The sequence below is a fragment of the Podarcis liolepis genome (assembly GCF_965112155.1).
Source record: "Podarcis liolepis genome assembly, chromosome: 7".
Taxonomy (NCBI): domain Eukaryota; kingdom Metazoa; phylum Chordata; class Lepidosauria; order Squamata; family Lacertidae; genus Podarcis; species Podarcis liolepis.
In genome coordinates, this window is record NC_139561.1 from 14,450,738 (window position 1) to 14,471,421 (window position 20,684).

General features: G+C 44.3%; 2 protein-coding genes and 2 long non-coding RNA genes across 6 annotated transcripts in view; 1 reads left to right on the forward strand and 3 right to left on the reverse strand.

The window, feature by feature from the left end:
- The window catches only part of EMC1 (ER membrane protein complex subunit 1), a 26,700-nt gene extending 22,655 nt beyond the window's left edge, over positions 1–4,045 (forward strand). Inside the window, exons 20-22 of one of the 3 annotated variants that reach the window (XR_014528368.1) lie at positions 160–967; positions 2,441–2,570; positions 2,816–4,045. Coding sequence is in view for 1 of the 3 variants with exons in the window: in XM_083512674.1 (XP_083368800.1) it covers positions 883–967; positions 2,441–2,570; positions 2,816–2,995 (395 nt within the window). In the remaining 2 variants the exon portion in view is untranslated. Of the gene's footprint in view, positions 1–159; positions 1,193–1,514; positions 2,571–2,815 lie in introns of all 3 variants that reach the window. The other 2 variants (XR_014528369.1, XM_083512674.1) reach the window with 2 other exon arrangements.
- LOC310711204 lies at positions 3,617–7,490 on the reverse strand. Its single transcript, XR_014528380.1, has 2 exons — positions 7,407–7,490; positions 3,617–5,949 (listed from the first exon to the last, which is right to left on the reverse strand). It is a non-coding gene; the product is annotated as an uncharacterized lncRNA (long non-coding RNA).
- A 7,020-nt stretch (positions 7,491–14,510) lies between these two features.
- LOC310710465 (uncharacterized protein) lies at positions 14,511–15,977 on the reverse strand. Its single transcript, XM_083511325.1, has 3 exons — positions 15,796–15,977; positions 15,528–15,642; positions 14,511–15,416 (listed from the first exon to the last, which is right to left on the reverse strand). The coding sequence occupies exons 1-3, from the start codon at positions 15,873–15,875 to the stop codon at positions 15,294–15,296; spliced, it is 318 nt and encodes a 105-aa protein (XP_083367451.1). The 5' UTR covers positions 15,876–15,977; the 3' UTR covers positions 14,511–15,293.
- Positions 15,978–18,871: 2,894 nt separating this feature from the next.
- Positions 18,872–19,432, reverse strand: LOC310710466. The gene is made up of 3 exons (XR_014528080.1): positions 19,276–19,432; positions 19,008–19,122; positions 18,872–18,896 (listed from the first exon to the last, which is right to left on the reverse strand). It is a non-coding gene; the product is annotated as an uncharacterized lncRNA (long non-coding RNA).
- Positions 19,433–20,684: the final 1,252 nt, after the last annotated feature.

Consider the following 20,684-nt stretch of genomic DNA (forward strand, 5'->3'; position numbering starts at 1 on the left):
ACCATAACACTCACTTTTTTCCTCCTAAAAAGTAAGGGGACATGTCTGTGCGTGTTATGGAGGGAATGCCTACGGGTGGCATGCCTACGGGTTTTCCTCCTCTAAAAACTACGTGCGTGTTATGGTCGGGTGCGTGTTATAGAGCGAAAAATATGGTAGTTGTTCTCCATGCTCCAAAGCTAAGCATTTAGGAACATGGAAAACTTAAATTGCTTCCGTTTCCAGAGAATGGTGCACAAGTTCTGTTATGTACAGGTTTTCAAGGAACATGTCGGATTTGCGTTCGACCGAGCAACTCCTCTGGAATCGCCTCCGACATGATTAACGACCTGAGCCTCTGATAAGGCTCCAAGCACGTCCCCATTACGCAGAGTATCCAGCACAGGGAAGGACGAGAAATATGAGCTGCATGCTAAGAGTTTTATTTCTAGTTACGCAGACAGAAAAGAAACATCCTCTCTCTGTGAAAGCAGAGAGCAACGGAAAAACAAAGGAACAGGAAACCAGTAACATCACATCCGTCTCCTGTCTTCCGTGAGACTTCCAACAGTCTGGAATGTCTCTGGAATGCAAAACAGAGTCTTGTGACTCTGAGAGCACTGCACAGTGGCAACACACAGAAAGCAACAGAAAGTACAACTTAGATCACCCCAAAAGGAGATACAGGAGACCTCCAAATCATTTGCCCGTGAAAATAGTAATTCTAGCTGAAAGGCAACACATGGAGATCTGCACTGCAATGCATTCCTGATCATGATTACCGTATAATCTTAGAAAATTGTATAATCTAACACTTCTGTTGCTCAGGAATTTTGTGTGAATTTTGTGGCAATTGTTGAAATAACGTTTGCCGTGGTGTTTGTTTCATTTGTAACTCTGCAGTTGGACTTCCTTCTGGGGCGATCCTTTCACTCCCCAAGGCTCTGTTGGACCCGCGGCGGCCAGAAATCCCTACAGAGCAAACTAGGTAAGGAAATTGGGGTGGGTGTAACTCCTAGGCCTTTGGAGAAGCCTTTGAGTGTGTGCAGCAGATTTTAGACAGGCAATCTAGTAGAAGGACTGTAGGAAACTAGGATTGGCCTCAGGTAGAAACCAGATAGGTCCTGTTCTGTGAAGCACTCTTCCTTCCCTCAACATTCACTTTTTGTTTTTGTTTTTTTATAATATTTTATTAGGTTTTAACAATAGAAAAGTTTAGAAAAATACAAAAACGAAAAAGATACAAAATTACAAAATACAACAATACAGACATTGAACACGAAAAAGAAAAAACACATATAAAAGAAAACAAAAATTCCCTCTTTCTTAATTTCTCGTCTTTAGTTAACTTATTTTCCTGACTTCCTCACGTCTCCTATTTTTGTATCCCTTTTAAAAATTGGTTCAGCAAATTCATGTCCTATTAGTTTATCTATTATTAATCCAATCTTACATTTTACCTTGTTGCTAGAACCCCTGCAATTCATTTCAATGTCATCAGCATTCAAAAATTTTACAATATTTCTGCAAATAAGTTTTAAATTTCCTCCAATCTTCTTCCACCAACTCTTCTCCCTGGTCTCGGATTCTGCCAGTCATTTCCGCCACTCAACATTCACTTTTTGGTCTTTCTCTTGAAGTCCTTTTTATGCTGCCCCAAGCCAGACAGCTTGTCCATCGATAGTCCAGTGTGGTCTACTGTGATTGGATTCCACTCTCAAGGAATTCCTGCAGAAAAGAAAGGTCTTTCTCCCATTATCAGGATTGGGGATTGGGGGACCTGTGCCCTCCAGCAATTACAGTGGTCTGGGATGATGGGAGTTGTAGTCCAGAAATATTTAGAAGGCCTCAACCTCCAATCATCATTATTGGTTCCACAACCCTGAAGTTCTAAACAGACCTTTTATCTATTTATTTTATTTAACAAAATTAAGATACCACTTTATTGTGGTGAAATCTTTAAGCAGCTTACAAAGAAATATTAAAATCATCAATAAAATGCAACATGAGAAGGGAGGGGGGCTTTGGGGAGGTTCCTTCATTTTTCATTTCTTTGTTTCCTTCTTTCTTTTTTAGTATACTGCCTTTCCATATTGTTGTACACAAGGCAATTTACCAACTGAAAAAACAAAATATACAGCATAGATCTCGCATCTTTTAACAATGTGATCCAATACAAATAGGTCACAATAGAAATGACTTAAAATAAAGTAATATTCAGTAATCCATTAGAATATATTAATATGCAATAAAATTAACTCAAAATATTAGCAAATAATCGAACAGAAATCCACTCTCAACAATTTCAGTAAATTATAATCAATGAAAATAACAGCGAAGTTACAATATATAAAATACCACAATATTGGGGGGGAGCCCCATGGAGCAGTCTAAATGAATCTTGTGGAGAGGTGGCTGAGCCTGTTGCTTGGATGTCCTGCTCTTGCTTGCCTTTTTCCAGGGAAGAAAACTTGATCCCGTATTCCCCAGACGTGCAGATCCATGCAGAGAGGTTCATCAACTACAACCAGACCATCTCCCGAATGAGAGGCATTTACACGGCCCCATCAGGCCTTGAGTCTACATGTCTGGTGAGCCCTCTTAACTCCTCACTCGAACGATGCACTTTCTTCTACAAGGTGGTGATGGTCACACGGGGCTTAGATCAGGGACAGGGAACCTCTGGCCTGTCGGTGGCACCGTACAAGGACAGGAATGGACTCCTTGGCCTGATTCAGTACCCCCCCTGCACCAACTACATCCAAATATTTGCTTGAGGCAGGACTCGGCTGTCCTTGGCCTTTTGTCACTTCTATTTTCTTAATTTCACCTGCAGGTCGTGGCGTACGGCCTGGACATCTACCAGACCCGAGTCTACCCCTCCAAGCAGTTTGACGTCCTGAAGGATGACTACGACTACGTCCTGATCAGCAGTGTCCTTTTTGGGCTGGTCTTTGCCACCATGATCACCAAGAGGCTGGCTCAGGTGAAGCTCCTCAACCGGGCCTGGCGATAACCAGATTTGCAGAAGCAAACCTGGTGGGGCTGGACAACAAAGACCCTGGTCCACAAGGAGAGGGAGGATCTCAGCCACATTGTTGATTAGATAGCTGTTACCCTGATGGAACAAGATCTGTGGGGGCCTTTTTTTGTCTGCGCCTCGTCTGCTGGAATAGCTAAGCCCAGTTCCTCGTGGGAAATGAGAAACGTCAGGAACAAGAATATGCTACGAAACAAAAGACTATAAAGTTTTTATTTTTTCCTTGAGAACTGGTCCAAGGTGGTCCGGGTGCTTTGTCTTGACTACCTTGTAATGTAACACAACTGATCCCATCTCTGAAAAGCACCTTTGCCATAAAAGTCAATCTCCGGGTCTTCAGCCTGCATCGTCACATACATTTTACTTGGGAGTAGGGGAGGGAGTCCCCTGCCTTTCTTGCCCCAACAGTTTCTGATCCAGCCCTTACCCTCCCTGAAAACCCTTAACTCAAGAAAGCAGTTGGAAAAAGACTGGATTTGCAGTTGGGAGAAGAGGACAGTGGGAGCCAGCCTTCCTCAACCTGTTGCCTTTCAAATGTTAGACTCCAGCTTCCATCAGCCAGCATGGCCTAGTGGTCAGGGATAATGGGAGCTGTAGTTTAAATAACATCTGAGGGAGGGGTGGGGGAGATCAGGTTAGGTTAGGGTGGCATAGGGGAATTTTGGAAGTATGCTAATTAAAATGGATTTGAATACTGATCAGATCAGCTTGACATTTAATAGCTCAGGGAAGGGGCATTGGAGAAGATGTGACTATAATGATTTAATATTCTGGTTGTTGCACTGATATTTTCCCCCATTTGAGCTTGTGTTCCTGCTGCAAACACACATAATTGTTTGACTGTTTCCTGTGATGTTTATCTCTTTGCTCTAGGGCTTGCCGTTTAAATTACACTGACTGGTGTAATGGTAAATGTGACTGGTAGGCTCTGAAAACATATCCTGCATTGGGGTGAATGGAAGTACTTGAAGCTAGGTTTCCTCCCTTGATAATATAAAATAAAAAACCTTTTAAATTCTAAGTGAACCTTTTTGCTCTGCATGTTCTTTACCATGGGATGTATCAGATTGTCCTAATCAGAGTAGATCCATAATGGTCATGGCCTACTTGGGTCCAGTAATTTCAGTGGGACCACTCTGAGCAGGATTTAGACACAACCCCATGCGGGTTTTGTTTTTCCTTATGGGGGGCAGGAATGTTGATTTTCTGGTGCTGACTTGTGGCTGAACTACACCTCCCCCATCAACCCCAGCAAGCATGGTCAATGACCAGGAATCATAAAATCATAGAATTGTAGAGTTGGAAAGGACCCCAAGGGTCATCTAGTCCAACCGCCTGCAATGCGGGAATCTCAGCTAAAGCATCCAAGACAAATGACCATCCAACCTCTGCTTAAAAGCCTCCAATGAAGGAGAGTCTACCATCTTCCAAGGGAGTCCATTCCACCGTCGAACAGCTCTTAACTGTCAGAAAGTTCTTACTGATGTTTAGTCGGAATCTCCTGTCTTGTAACTTAAAGCCATTTGTTTGAGGATGATGGGAGTTTAGTTCGGCAACATTGGGAGGGCCAGAGGTTCCCCAGAGCTGGCTTAATAAGAAGAATCTAAACCTGCTTTCACTAGTGCTCTCCAGACTACAACTCCCACCACAACTTAAGGGCTGCCACGGAGAAGGCACTCTTCACAAGCCGGGTCATACTCCCTGCATCTCTCCCGACAAGTGACATCAACAAATGCTACCACATTAGTTCTGTTAACATGGCCTGAAGCCAGATTGGGATGGATCCAAGTAATGTCTTTCCTCCAAACATGTCCCCAAAGCTGGGTGGCCACCAGAAGTGCAACCTTCTCTTTCTGTATGCTGGCACAACAATATTTTTTACCGTTGGAAGAACTGAGATGCAGACAGGCTCATGCTTACCCCCAGACCACTTATTCTGACCATTGTTAATTGTTGGCAAAATACTTACATAGCAGCCAAACATGGGAAATCACTTTCTTTTCTCATTACTGAAATCAGCCTGGGTCCTGCTATGCAGAAGTGACTTCATGTTCCTCAATGTACAAATGGGGAGAGGTGGGTGGGAAATGGCACCATTTTCTACCCTGAAAGCCCAAGATCCAGACAACCCCTTAACCAACCCAACAGTAAGCCAGCTCCTCAGTCTCCCCAGTGTCCTTATAGTGTTCTTATGTGCAGGAGAGATGTGCCCCCCCCCCCGATTCAAATCAGTAATTATTACTGGTTGAAGGCTCATAATTGAGACCAGGCTTCACCGACTTGTTGCCCTACAGATGTTGGACTACAACTCCCCATGGCTGTACGATGACGTGATTTATTTTGATGAAGAGGGTAAAGCGGATATGAAAGGATCTGTATTTGACTCTTCTAAATAATGAGAGAATAAATCGCAAGATCTCTATTATTTTCCAAAACTTACAAGTGAATACCCAAATTTGATTTGCAATGTTACACCGCCTAGCTCTGAAGATAAGAAGGAAGGAGTAGATATCCCAACTCCTAGCAGAAGCAACGTTGCAGGAGATCATGTCCAAAGGGAAATGCCAAACTTCGAATGCGATGAAAATACTGGTGCAGTTTCACAGCTGGAAATCAGATGCTTATCTAGTAAAGGCATCCCACCACTAAAGACTGTCCTACACTGCAAGGACAGTGCAACCCTGTAAACCCTCTAACTGGGAGGAAATTGAGCAAATGCTGAGGCTCATTTATGGAGAAAGGCTGCACAGGAAGAAATTGGTGCACTACATCAAAATAAAGCATGGACACTTTCCCAGCTACCTACTGGAAAGAAGGCAAATGGGTTTCAGTGAGTTTTTAAAATTAAGGTTAGACAGAGACTGACTGCACAGGAAACACTAAAAAATTTAAATCAACCAGAGGCTACATTTATATGTTTGCAAATGGACCTATTTCTTAGAGGTATAAGCAAAATTGTATGACTCTTCCTTCTATGGAGTCTGAATATATAGCAGCTACAGAAGCCAGTAGAGAATTACAGTCGTTTGATCAACTAATGAAAGACTATGGTCTAGTGAGAGAGAAAGCAATTCAACTAATGGAGGACAACCAGAGCTGTCTAGAGCTGACTCAAAGTGATAAATTTTGTGCAAGAACAAAGCATATCCAAATTGTTTTATACATGAAGTTATACGGGAAGAACTTGTAAACTTGTCATATTGTTCTGCAAAGGAAATGCTAGCAGATAGTCTAACGAAACCTCAGGCAAAAGAAAGTTTCAACTCTCTTCAAAACAAAATGGGACTGACACTGAGATCCAGTGCCGAGGGCCTTCTGGCGGTTCTCTCATTGCAAGAAGTGAGGTTACAGGGAACCAGACAGAGGGCCTTCTCAGTAGTGGTGCCCACTCTGTGGAACACCCTCACTTCAGATGTGAAGGAAATAAGCAGCTATCCTATCTTTAAAAGACATCTGAAGGCAGCCCTGTTTAGGGAATTTTTAAATATTTAATGCTGTATTGTTTTTAACACTTGATTGGGAGCCACCTGGAGTGGCTGGGGAGACTCAGCCAGATGGGCGGGGTATAAATCATAAGCTATTATTAAATTATTATTATTATGAAAATGTTTAAAGGTAAAAATGATCGTACATAGCATTTTGTCCGAGAAGAGGCTTGTGGGACAAAAGCATCCAAAAAGCATCCAAAATGCAGAATAAACTGCCCTGAGATCTTTTGATGAACAATGGGAAGGGGAAGGGGAGAAAAGAGAAGAGAAAGAAGAGAAAAGAGAAGAAAGGAAAAGGAAGGAGAGAAAAAAGGGTTAATGCTCACAAAGTTTGAATTCTGTGATGTCATAAACCTTTGCCAGAGGCAGTTATGTCTGAGGCAGTTATTAACAGTAGGCCTTGAGTGCAGTCAGGGAAAAGGCAGGGAAGGGAAGGAGTAAGGAAGAAGAAAAAATCAAAATAAATAAGCGGGGTTAAATGTATGGCATGGGAAATTGGTGGTTGTCTGTAGGTCCAACATGCCCCCCCAACCCGGTTTGAGGAGACATGAGGAGCTTCCCAAAAACATTTGGGGTGATGTGTCTGGTGGGGAATTCTAGCAATTTCCAGTGTTGTTTCAGTGGGGAAGATATCAAAGACTTTTCTCTGTGAACCCTCTAACTGGGAGGAAATTGAGCAGATGCCAAATGCTGAGGCTCCTTTATGGAGAAAGGCTGCACAGGAAGAAATGGGTGACCTACATCAAAATAAAGCATGGACACTCCCAAGTACCTAGGAAAGAAGGCAATTGGATGTCTGGGTTTTTAAAATTAAGCAAGGTTACACAGAGGCTGACTGTGCAGGCCGACACTAAATTTTTAAAATCAACCAGAGGTTCCATTTGTATTTGCAAATGGACCTATTTCTTGGGGGAGCAATAAGCAAAATTGTATGATTCTTCCTTCTATGGAGTCTGAATATGTAGCAGTTACAGGAGTCGGAAGAGAATATTTTTTAAAATATAAAATATTTATTAAATTTTTTTGAAATATAACAGTAAAAATGAAAAAGAAAAAAGAAAAATACAAAATAAGAACAGTTAAAAACATACATTTTTTTCTTTTACTTATTTTCTTTTAGCTTATTTCCCGGACCTCCTCATACCTCCCTTTTTTGTATTCCACTTCAATTTATTGGTTCAGCAAATCCTTACCATTAGATTTTAACCCATTTATAACCCTTTTTTCATATTCTCTTAGATCATTACAGCTGGAAACCCCTTAGTTGCTATCCAACATCATTCTATCATTCATTAATTTTACAATATTTCTGTAGATAGTCTTTAAATTTTTTCCAGTCTTCTTCCACCGACTCTTCTCCCTGGTCTCGGATTCTGCCAGTCATTTCTGCCAATTCCATATAGTCCATCACCTTCATCTGCCATTCTTCCAAAGTGGGTAAATCTTGTGTCTTCCAATACTTTGCTATGAGTATTCTTGCTGCTGTTGTAGCATACATAAAAAAAGTTCTGTCCTCCTTTGGCACCAATTGGCCGAGAATGCCCAGAAGAAAGGCCTCTGGTTTCTTCAAGAAGGTATATTTAAATACCTTTTTCAGTTTTCATTATATATCATTTCCCAGAAAGCCTTAATCCTTGGGCACGTCCACCAAAGGTGAAAGAATGTACCTTCCGTTTCTTTACATTTCCAGCATTTATTATAGGGTAAATGATAAATTTTTGCAAGCTTGACTGGGGTCATGTACCACCTGTATATCATTTTCATAATATTCTCTCTTAAGGCATTACATGCCGTAAACTTCATACCTGTGGTCCATAACTGTTTTTCCAGTCAGCAAACATAATATTATGTCCAACATCTTGTGCCCATTTAATCATAACAGATTTCACCGTTTCATCCTGCGTATTCCATTTCAACAGCAAGTTATACATTTTTGACAAATTCTTAGTTTTAGGTTCTAGCAGTTATGTTTCTAGTTTTGATTTTTCCACCTGGAAGCCAATTTTCTTATCCAAATTATATGCCTCCATTATCTGATAATAATGAAACCAATCTCTCACTTTGTTTTTTAATTTCTCGAAACTCTGCAATTTCAATTTGTCTCCTTCTTGTTCCAAAATTTCCCAATATTTCGGCCATTTGGCCTCCATATTGAGCTTTTTCTGAGCCTTCGCTTCCATCGGTGACAACCACCTTGGGGTTTTATTATCAAGTAGTTCCTTATATCTTATCCAGACATTAAACAATACTTTCCTGACAATATGATTTTTAAATGCTTTATGTGCTTTGACCTTATCATACCATAAATATGCATGCCATCCAAATATGTTGTTAAAACCTTTTAAATCCAAAATGTCTGTATTTTCAAGGAGTAGCCATTCTTTCAACCAGCAAAAAGCTGCTGATTCATAATAAAGTTTAAAGTCTGGCAGGGCAAATCCACCTCTTTCCTTTGCATCAGTTAATATCTTAAATTTTATTCTAGGCTTCTTGCCCTGCCAGACAAATCTAGAGATATCTCTCTGCCGCTTCTTGAAACAGTCCATCTTGTCCACAATTTGCAATGTCTGAAACAAAAACAACATTCTAGGCAATACATTCATTTTTATCACAGCAATACGACCCAACAATGAAAGCTTCAAATTTGACCAAATTTCTAAATCTTTTTTCACTTCCGTCCAACATTTTTCATAATTATCTTTAAATAAGTTCCCATTTTTGGCTGTCATATTAATCCCCAAGTATTTCACTTTCTTAACCACAGTCAGACCTGTCTCAATCTGAAACCTCTCTCTTTCAATCGGTGTTAAATTTTTCTCTAAAACCTTAGTTTTTAACTTGTTCAGTTTAAATCCTGCTACTTGACCAAATTCTTGAATTAATTCTAAAACCCTTTTAGTGCTAGATTCTGAGGAGCCGGAAGAGAATTAAAGTGGTTTGATCAACTAATGAAAGACTATGGTCTAGTGAGAGAGAAAGCAATTCAACTAATGGAGGACAACCAGAGCTGTCTAGAGCTGACTCAAAGTGATAAATTTTGTGCAAGAACAAAGCATATCCAAAATGAAATCTCATTTTATACATGAAGTTATATGGGAAGAACTTGTAAACTTGTCATATTGTTCTGCAAAGGAAATGATAGCAGATAGTCTAATGAAACCTCAGGCAAAAGAAAGTTTCAACTCTCTTCAAAACAAAATGGGACTGAAAATGTTTAAAGATAATAATGATTGTACATAGCATTTTGTCTGAGAAGGGGTTTGTGGGATGAAAGCATCCAAAATACAAAGTAAACCGCCCTGAGATCTTTTGATGAACAATGGGAAGGGGGAGGGGAGAAAAGAAAAGAAAAGTAGAGGAGAAAATAGAAAAGAAAAAAGAAATGATTAATGCTCACAAAGGCTATAGCATTGTAAGTTTGAATTCTGTGATGTCATAAACCTTTGCCAGAGGCAGTTATGTCAGTTGAGGCAGTTATTAACAGTAGGCCTTGAGTGCAGTCAGGGAAAAGGCAGGGAAGGGAAGGAGGGAGGGAGAAGAAGAAAAAAATCAAAATAAATAAGTGTTATGTATATGGCATAGCAAATTGGTGGTTGTCTGGATGTCCAACATGCCCCCCCCGCCCCCCATTGAGGAGACATGAGGAGTTTCCCTCAAAACCTCAGTCAACCTTGAGGTGAACTGTCGGTTCCCCTCAAAAACATTTGGGGTGATGTGTCTGGTGGGGAATTCTAGCAATTTCCAGTGTTGTTTCAGTGGGGAAGATATCAAAGATTTTTCTCCTCAGAACACACTTTTCTCCTGAGAGCAGGCCGGGGTTTGAGCAGGCAGGGGCTGCAGAGACATGGGAGTGTTCTTCCATCTGAGGAGTTTCCTGCTCTTTTCCCCACAGAAGGCGCCTGAATGCAAAGTTCAAATTATTTTCTCTAGATAATTGCCTCTCAAGGTCTGAAGGATCAGAGATGCATTTCCAACAGGGATAACAGACAGCGTGTTCATCAAACAAATAAATACAAATTCCCTCAGGAGTTTTGTCATGTGGCTTCAAAGGAGTTTTTATTTTGAGGGGGTTTTTTTCCCTGAGAGAAGGCCTTGCTTATATTCATTTTGTGGAAGCTCTTCCAAGGGCATTTGGCTTTCCTAATGAGCCGCAGTATGAAATTAAATTCACAACAGATTTACCTCATGAGTTCATCAAAGGGTGCGGAGGGTTTGCCCAGAGGAAATGGTTCTCAAACAACCCCACCTTAACCCAGACCACTTGAAAATTACTAAAGGTCTTGTGGAAGACCACTTAATGGTTTTCTTCTTCTGCCTGTTGTTTAGCACATGTGCCAGGAGCTGCGTACGAAATTCAAATTTTAATACATATTGAAAAGCAATAGGAATAGGTATATTAAAAATACAATTAAAGATACAGCATTGTAAGTTTGAATTTTGTGATGTCATATACCTTTGCCAGAGGCAGTTATGTCCGTTGAGGCAGTTATTAAGAGTAAGCCTTGAGTTCAGTCAGGGAAAAAGACAGGGGAGGGAGGGAGGAAGAATATAAAAGCATAGATACTGTTGGAAGATTCAGGACAGATTAAAGAAAGTTCTTTTTCATGCAGCACATTGTTAAACCATGGAACTCCCACAGGAGGCAGAAGTAGCCATCAACTTAGATGGCTTTAAAAGATCAGACAAACCTGAGGAGGAGAGAGCTACTCCTTGCAAATAGTCGTGATGGCTATGCTCTGCCCTCCACTGTTGGAGGCAGCAATGCTTCCAAATAACATTTACCAGAAACCATAGGAGTTGCTCTTCTCTTTCTTGAATTGTTTTTTCAAGGTGTATAAAATACATCTCTGTAGAGCAAACAATTGCATTGTATATCTGTAGTTTTACTGAACAATTTTATTTTAGAAAAAAAGAAGAAGCTGGCTCTTATTTTCTATTCTTCTCTCCTCCCTCTCAGTTGCATCACTGGCTGATTACCAGATCTTGTGTAGTCTATCCTTAGGTACAGATAGGGTCTGTCTGCTGCTGAAGAAGAGAGATTTAGGCGTGTATAAACGCATATTGGGAAACAGGAGCACTTTTGCCATGGACTAAGCACTTGCCATGGCGTAAACACTCCTCTCCTGACAAGTGTGGGGAACATTAAGACACTTTTGTTGTCCACTAAATTAGCACTGCTGTTGGTGGATAAATAGAAAAAAAAATGAGGCTTTTATTAACAAACAAATGCAACAAAACAACAAATGCAACATCAACATTTATTAGCACTGTGTAAGGATGGTCATGAGGGCAGCAGCGCTCCACTTGTTCTATCCTGTTTTCCTATCAATAGCACCAGAGTTATTGAACAGTGTTCCTGTCTGCACTTAAAGGTGTTTTGTTAGTAACCAGTGTTTTAGAGCTACTTGTAGTAACATCTCTTTATTTGATGGTGGTTATTAACAGAAGTGTGTTTTCTGTATATTTTCCTTTCACTCATGTCTTTTGGGAAGCCTGAAAGTGAATGCTGTTCCCTGCCCCCCCCCCCCCATGTACCTACTGGCAAATGAAGTGTATCCCTAGTGGGTGGGGGTACATTCCTAGGTACTATGGCTCCGGCCACTCCCCCCTCTCTCATGAAGAGAAAGAAACTCTTTAGTGATGAGATGGGATATTTTCCTTGCCCCCACAAGGCACTTTTCCTATGGAGGTTTAGACAGGTTCTCGTTTTTAAACTAGTATAGCCTCTGTGCATGTATGGAGTGCATGATTTAGCAAATCTGTTATACCACTTAAAGTGTTGCACCTCTTGGCTAAATTACCATTTGAAAAAAGGAAGGGAAGGGTAAGGGGTAGATTTAAAAAACAGGGTTAGATTTAAATGCAAAACAGAAATTCAAGTTGGTTTTCACCAAAGCCAATAATACAAGTTTGGTCAAATTAAATTTCTACTAAAGCCTCAGCACTAACGGATCATGTTTCCTGCATTAAACAGACATATCTGCAACCCTGGCAAATAAAATGGAGAGCTACATGCCTCCTTTATCTACAGGAGATTGGGGTACAGGTCTCTATAAAAATGTTTCAAAAATGTGGGTTATTACTTTTTTGTTTGCCCCCCTCTGGTCATTAGTAGAACAAACAGCCGTGAAATGGCCAGTCTGGGTTCATAAATTTCAAATATGTTCCTAGTCATTTCAGCCATGAGCAGACTAAATTCTCTGCCCCCCTTATGTACAGGAAAATGGCCAAAGCCCATCCATCCTTATTATGTATTTATTTGTATGTGCTTAAATAACTTTTGCTGGACTTTAGCATATTTGAAGTTTGGTTTTAAAATGGCAGATAAATGGTGAAAACCCCATTCACTCCAAAACCTGCAGACACACTCCCTTCCATACAGCCATATATTTCATAGAATCATAGAGTTGGAAGAGACCACAAGGGCCATCCAGTCCAACCCCCTGCCAAGCAGGAAACACCATCAGAGCACTCCTGACATATGGTTGTCAAGCCTCTGCTTAAAGACCTCCAAAGCAGGAGACTCCACCACACTCCTTGGCAGCAAATTCCACTGTCAAACAGCTCTTACTGTCAGGAAGTTCTTCCTAATGTTTAGGTGGAATCTTCTTTCTTGTAGTTTGGATCCATTGCTCCGTGTCCGCTTCTCTGGAGCAGCAGAAAACAACCTTTCTCCCTCCTCTATGTGACATCCTTTTATATATTTGAACATGGCTATCATATCACCCCTTAACCTCCTCTTCTCCAGGCTAAACATGCCCAGCTCCCTTAGCCGTTCCTCATAAGGCATCGTTTCCAGGCCTTTGACCATTTTGGTTGCCCTCCTCTGGACATGTTCCAGTTTGTCAGTGTCCTTCTTGAATTGTGGTGCCCAGAACTGGACACAGTACTCCAGGTGAGGTCTGACCAGAGCAGAATACAGTGGCACTATTACTTCCCTTGATCTAGATGCTATGCTCCTATTGATGCAGCCCAGAATTGCATTGGCTTTTTTAGCTGCCGCGTCACACTGTTGGCTCATGTCAAGTTTGTGGTCAACCAAGACTCCTAGATCCTTTTCACATGTACTGCTCTCAAGCCAGGTGTCACCCATCTTGTATTTCTGCCTCTCATTTTTTTTTGCCCAAGTGCAATACTTTACATTTCTCCCTGTTAAAATTCATCTTGTTTGCTTTTGCCCAGTTCTCTAATCTGTCAAGGTCGTTTTGAAGTGTGATCCTGTCCTCTGGGGTGTTAGCCACCCCTCCCAGTTTGGTGTCATCTGCAAATTTGATCAGGATGCCCTTGAGTCCATCATCCAAGTCGTTGATAAAGATGTTGAATAAGACCGGGCCCAAGACAGAACCCTGTGGCACCCCACTAGTCACTCTTCTCCAGGATGAAGAGGAACCATTGATGAGCACCCTTTGGGTTCCGTCAGTGAGCCAGTTACAAATCCACTGAGTGGTAGCATAGTCAAGACCGCATTTTACCAGCTTCTTTACAAGAATATCATGGGGCACCTTGTCAAATGCCTTGCTGAAATCAAGGTAGGCTACATCCACTGCGTTCCCTTCATCTACAAGGCTTGTAATTCTGTCAAAAAACGAGATTAGGTTAGCAAGGAGTTCTTTGTCCTTGCTACATCAGTGGCAGACTCCACCAAGCGGCTCTGATGAAGTTGCTTGGCCATCAGATGGAGTAGTTGTTCTTGGTTGGCCGATGCCAAAACCTCCTTCCATGTTCACTCGCAGCTGTTGTGAATGGAAAAACAAGAGCAACGGTCAGATCCATTGGCTCAGGGATGGCCAATTATTGCACTGAGGGGACCATTTGGTTCTCTGGGCAGTTTTGGGAGAGGGCAGCAGGGTGGTTTGCCTCCGAACCTGACTCCTCCAAAGGTGGTCAGGCTCCATAAGGAACTGCATGCCACAGACAAAGAAAATGACTTGGTCTTCCCTGGTCGATGGCAAACGATACAAGAAGCGGGGCTGCCATCCTAGGCAGCGTGTGGGGTGTTCAGCCTTCCTGCTGCTTCTTTTTGGGTTCCAATGACAGAACTTGGGGAACTCCTGTGGAATATAAATACGCAGATCCATCTATGCAATTAGCATAAATTAGCTTGATTAGGCACACTCTCCCTCTCCTCCTCTCTCATGTACACACGGTTGAGAGATGGCTGTGCCTTGTGTTAGACCAACTTACCCTGGTAAGAGAGTAGTAGCTATTGATGAACAATGCCAGACTGGTCCTCCAAAGCAACTGAGGACACACAGAGCTCTTATGAGAAGGGCTCGGCCCCACATTGTTCGTTCCAGTGTCTCTGCAAAGGAAAGCCAAAGAGTGAGTTAGGGTCTCACTCACAGTACCCAACGCTGGGATGCCCTTGAGAGCAGCTCCTCACAAGCCCATGTCACAACAAGGCTCTGAATCCTGTAGTCCAACTGAAGCTGGTCAACCCCCTCCTAGGTGGTCCTGAGCCTGCTGGCTTTTGGTACTGCTAGCTAGAGCCTCCTTGGAGCTAGAGGAATCTCAGAATGCAGCCAATTCCTGCCGAAAGAAGGCTTGCAATCTGCACCTATCAGCTGATCCATGCCAAGTGCAAAGCCCGCTAAGATCAGCTGTACTATGGCCCAACTCCGTTCTCTAGATTGCTAATGCGCTCAGACGTCTGATTGTGTCCTGGGCACCTTGCAGGGTGGGCCTAGAAGGGGCAGCCTGAAGGCTTTGACATACCTGCATGGCTGCAATGCTTCCCTTCAGTAACTCACATATTCCTGAATATTCTGTAGGAGGTCGGAAAGATCTCATAGTGTCTTTCTTTGGACTAGTTTCCGGAGAGCGATCAGCAGCTGTGGGAAGTTCTGGTGCACAGCTGCCTTGTAGTCCTCCATCCCGAGGATGGCGTGCAACAGGCTGGTGAGATGTTGCTGGAAGAGAGAGGGGTGCAAGTCACTTTCTCTGCTTTTCTGCAGAATACAGGAACCCCTCGATATTCCCCTGGGGAGAAGGAAGCCAGAAAGCAGGTGGTTGGTCCTTACCACTTTGGTGGCAGATTCCGCCAAGGGGCTTTGGTAAATCTGCTTGGCCATGAGATGGATCAGCTTTTCTGGATCGGCCGATGCCGAAACCTCCTTCCAAACTCTCTCACAGTCTCTGTGAATGCAAAAACAAAAGCAATGGTCAGATTCAAGTCTTCTGCTTGCTGCCATGCTCCAGAGAGAGGAAATGGCAGCAAGGGCTTTCTGAGCAAGCCCTGCAGCTTGCCAACCTTCCCCTTAGCCCAGTACAACCTGGAGGGCTCCATACCTGAAGGGAAACTGGAGGAGATATTGCACCACTTTCGCCAGGTGGTAGTGCAACATGATGGACAGCGAGAAGACGGCCATGCTTCTGCCTTGCACTGTAGGCCCCTGGCTGATGTTATAGAAGGCCTCCAGCAGCACCTTCACCTGTCAGAGAAAAGGAGAGAGTTGCTTGGGGAGTACAAGGAAGCCGGGCTGCCATCCTAGGCAGCGTGTGGGGTGTTCAGCCTTCCTGCTTCTTTTTTCGGGGTTCCAATGACAGGACCTAGGAATTTGGGGAACTCCCTCTCCCCCTCTCTCATGTACACACGTGAGTTGAGAGATGGCTGTACCTTGTGCGAGATCAACTTACACTGGCAAGAGGGCAGCAATTATTAATGGGACAATTCTGGAACTGGTCCTCCAGTGGAATTGAAGAGACAGGGAGCTCTTATGAGGAGTGCTCAGCCTCACATCGCTCGTTCCAGCTCGTTCTATGGTACCACTGCAAGAACCTTCCCCAAACCTCTTGTCTGTTGCCATGAGGAAGTACATTAGCCGGGGAGGAAGAGATTTGGAGAATGGTTCCTGACACTGTGGGGAGTGGGGTTCTCCAGCTACCTGGCCCCCACACTCAGGGAGAGAGTTACTTTCTGAGCAAGCCCTACAGATTCCCAACATCTCTCTTAGGCTGGTAGAAGCTTGAGTGCCCCACACCCAATACAGAACTGGAAGAGGTACTCTGCCACTTTCTCTGTTCATTGGCAAACTAAATGGAGAAAGTGCAAGTGTCTACTTTTCTGCCCTCCATTGTAGGGCCCTGGGTGATCTTGTAGAAGGCCTCCAGCAGCACCACAACCTGTCAGAGAAAGGAGAGGGTTACTGAGACGGTACAAGAAGCGGGGCTGCCATCCTAGGCAGCGTGTGGGGTGTTCAGCCTTCCTGCTGCTTCTTTTTGGGTTCCAATGACAGAACTTGGGAACTTGGGGAACTCCTGTGGAATATAAATACGCAGATCCATCTATGCAATTAGCATAAATTAGCTTGATTAGGCACACTCTCCCTCTCCTCCTCTCTCATGTACACACGGTTGAGAGATGGCTGTGCCTTGTGTTAGACCAACTTACCCTGGTAAGAGAGTAGTAGGTATTGACGTACAATGCCGGACTGGTCCTCCAGTGCAACTGAGGACACAGAGCTCTTATGAGAAGTGCTCGGCCCCACATTGTTCATTCCAGCATCTCTGCAAAGAAAAGCCAAAGAGTGAGTTAGGGTCTCACTCACAGTACCCAACGCTGGGATGCCTTTGAGAGCAGCTCCTCACAAGCCCATGTCACAACAAGGCTCTGAATCCTGTAGTCCAACTGAAGCTGGTCAACCCCCTCCTAGGTGGTCCTGAGCCTGCTGGCTTTTGGTACTGCTAGCTAGAGCCTCCTTGGAGCTAGAGGAATCCCAGAATGCAGCCAATTCCTGCCGAAAGAAGGCTTGCAATCTGCGCCTATCAGCTGATCCATGCCAAGTGCAAAGCCCACTAAGATCAGCTGTACTATGGCCCAACTCCGTTCTCTAGATTGCTAATGCGCTCAGACGCCTGATTGTGTCCTGGGCACCTTGCAGGGTGGGCCTAGAAGGGGCAGCCTGAAGGCTTTGACATACCTGCATGGCTGCAATGCTTCCCTTCAGTAACTCACATATTCCTGAATATTCTGTAGGAGGTCGGAAAGATCTCATAGCGTCTTTCTTTGGACTAGTTTCCGGAGAGCGATCAACAGCTGTGGGAAGTGCTGGCACACAGCTGCCTTGTATTCCTCTATCCTGAGGGTGGCGTGCAACAGGCTGGTCAAATTTTGCTGGAAGAGAGAGAGGTGCAAGTCACTTTCCCTGCATTACTTTGCCCTGAACTGGATTGTTCCCTCATGTTTTATGGGGCATCTCAGCATGTCATCATGAACAGAATAGCATGGACTTTATATCTGTTCTTATAATCCCCCATTGCATCATGGAGGGGGGCATCCTAGCCCCTTTAGGAAGAAGCCATAGCTCAGTGGTAGAGCACTTGCCATGCCACTGGAAGAAATAATTATTCCTTTATTCCCCTCTCTGACCATGACTCTCTTACGACACCGCAGAAGGTCCCAGGTTCAGTCCCTGGCAGGCTCTGCAAAGAGCTGCCTGAAATCCTGGAGAGTCACTGCCAGTTTGTCCTGACAATACTGAAGGAGATGGACCAAGTGTCTGACTCAGTATAAGGCAACTTCCTGTGGCCCAGAATAAATATTAAACCCTTCCCCTCGGCCACACAAAAAGGTCCTGACTCCAGATGTAAATAACCCGTCACCAACATTTGGGGTTGGGGAAAGGGGGACTGGCCCCATGGTCACAGAGAAATCAGGGAGCAGAGTTGCAATTCTCCCTCAAGTAAAGAGCAGAGCAGCTTTGATTGGGTGTTGCTTAGATATCTGGAAGAAGACTCTTCCTTCACACATCTCTATTCCTTCCTTCCATCCCTTTATCATGGGGTAAAAGATTCAGGTGTGTTTTGTTTCTGGCTTTTTCCTAAATGAAAGCTGGCCTTTTTCAAGATGTACTTTGTGTATACGTGTGTGTGGAATTCTGTGGCAACATCATCTTTTGGGGCTTTTCTCTGCTCCCACGGAACTGCAGAATACAGAAAGCCCTAAATATTACGAGGTTCTTTGTCCTTACCACAGCAGTGAAAGACTCCACCAAGGGCCCCAGATGCAGTTGCTCAGCCATCAGATGGATCAGCTTTTCTGGATCGGCCAATGCCGAAACCTCCTTCCAAACTCTCTCACAGTCTCTGTGAATGCGAAAACAAGAGCAATGGTCAGATCCAAGTCTTCTGCTTGCTGCCATGCAACAGAAAGAGGAAATGGCAGCAAGGGCTTTCTGAGTAAGCCCTGCAGATTCCTAACCTTTCCCTTAGCCCAGTAGAACCTGGAGGGCTCCATACCCGAAGGGAAACTGAAGGAGGTATTCAACCACTTTCTCCATGTGGTGGGGCGACAAAATGGACAACGAGAAGACGGCCATGCTTCTGCCTTGTACTGTAGGCCCCTGGCTGATGTTATAGAAGGCCTCCAACAGCAGGCTGGTGAGATGTTGCTGGAAGAGAGAGGGGTGCAAGTCACTTTCTCTGCTTTTCTGCAGAATACAGGAACCCCTCGATATTCCCCTGGGGAGAAGGAAGCCAGAAAGCAGGTGGTTGGTCCTTACCACTTTGGTGGCAGATTCCGCCAAGGGGCTTTGGTAAATCTGCTTGGCCATGAGATGGATCAGCTTTTCTGGATCGGCCGATGCCGAAACCTCCTTCCAAACTCTCTCACAGTCTCTGTGAATGCAAAAACAAAAGCAATGGTCAGATTCAAGTCTTCTGCTTGCTGCCATGCTCCAGAGAGAGGAAATGGCAGCAAGGGCTTTCTGAGCAAGCCCTGCAGCTTGCCAACCTTCCCCTTAGCCCAGTACAACCTGGAGGGCTCCATACCTGAAGGGAAACTGGAGGAGATATTGCACCACTTTCGCCAGGTGGTGGTGCGACATGATGGACAGCGAGAAGATGGCCATGCTTCTGCCTTGCACTGTAGGCCCCTGGCTGATGTTATAGAAGGCCTCCAGCAGCACCTTCACCTGTCAGAGAAAAGGAGAGAGTTGCTTGGAGAGTACAAGGAAGCCGGGCTGCCATCCTAGGCAGCGTGTGGGGTGTTCAGCCTTCCTGCTTCTTTTTTCGGGGTTCCAATGACAGGACCTAGGAATTTGGGGAACTCCCTCTCCCCCTTTCTCATGTACACACGTGAGTTGAGAGATGGCTGTACCTTGTGCGATATCAACTTACACTGGCAAGAGGGCAGCAATTACTGATGGGACAATTCTGGAACTGGTCCTCCAGTGGAATTGAAGAGACAGGGAGCTCTTATGCGGAGTGCTCAGCCTCACATCGCTCATTCCAGCTCGTTCTATGGTACCACTGCAAGAGCCTTCCCCAAACCTCTGTCTGTTGCCATGAGGAAGTACATTAGCCGGGGAGGAAGAGATTTGGAGAATGGTTCCTGACACTGTGGGGAGTGGGGTTCTCCAGCTACCTGGCCCCCACACTCAGGGAGAGAGTTACTTTCTGAGCAAGCCCTACAGATTCCCAACATCTCTCTTAGGCTGGTAGAAGCTTGAGTGCCCCACACCCAATACAGAACTGGAAGAGGTACTCTGCCACTTTCTCTGTTCATTGGCAAACTAAATGGAGAAAGTGCAAGTGTCTACTTTTCTGCCCTCCATTGTAGGGCCCTGGGTGATCTTGTAGAAGGCCTCCAGCAGCACCACAACCTGTCAGAGAAAGGAGAGGGTTACTGAGACGGTACAAGAAGCGGGGCTGCCATCCTAGGCAGCGTGTGGGGTGTTCAGCCTTCCTGCTGCTGCTTTTTGGGTTCCAATGACAGAACTTGGGAACTTGGGGAACTCCTGTGGAATATAAATAACGCAGATCCATCTATGCAATTAGCATAAATTAGCTTGATTAGGCACACTCTCCCTCTCCTCCTCTCTCATGTACACACGGTTGAGAGATGGCTGTGCCTTGTGTTAGACCAACTTACCCTGGTAAGAGAGTAGTAGGTATTGACGTACAATGCCAGACTGGTCCTCCAAAGCAACTGAGGACACACAGAGCTCTTATGAGAAGTGCTCGGCCCCACATTGTTCGTTCCAGTGTCTCTGCAAAGGAAAGCCAAAGAGTGAGTTAGGGTCTCACTCACAGTACCCAACGCTGGGATGCCCTTGAGAGCAGCTCCTCACTAGCCTCTGTCCCAACAAGGAACTGAATCCTGCAGTCCAGCTGAAGCTGGTCAACCCCCTCCTAGGTGGTCCTGAGCCGGCTGGCTTTTGGTACCACTGGCTAGAGTG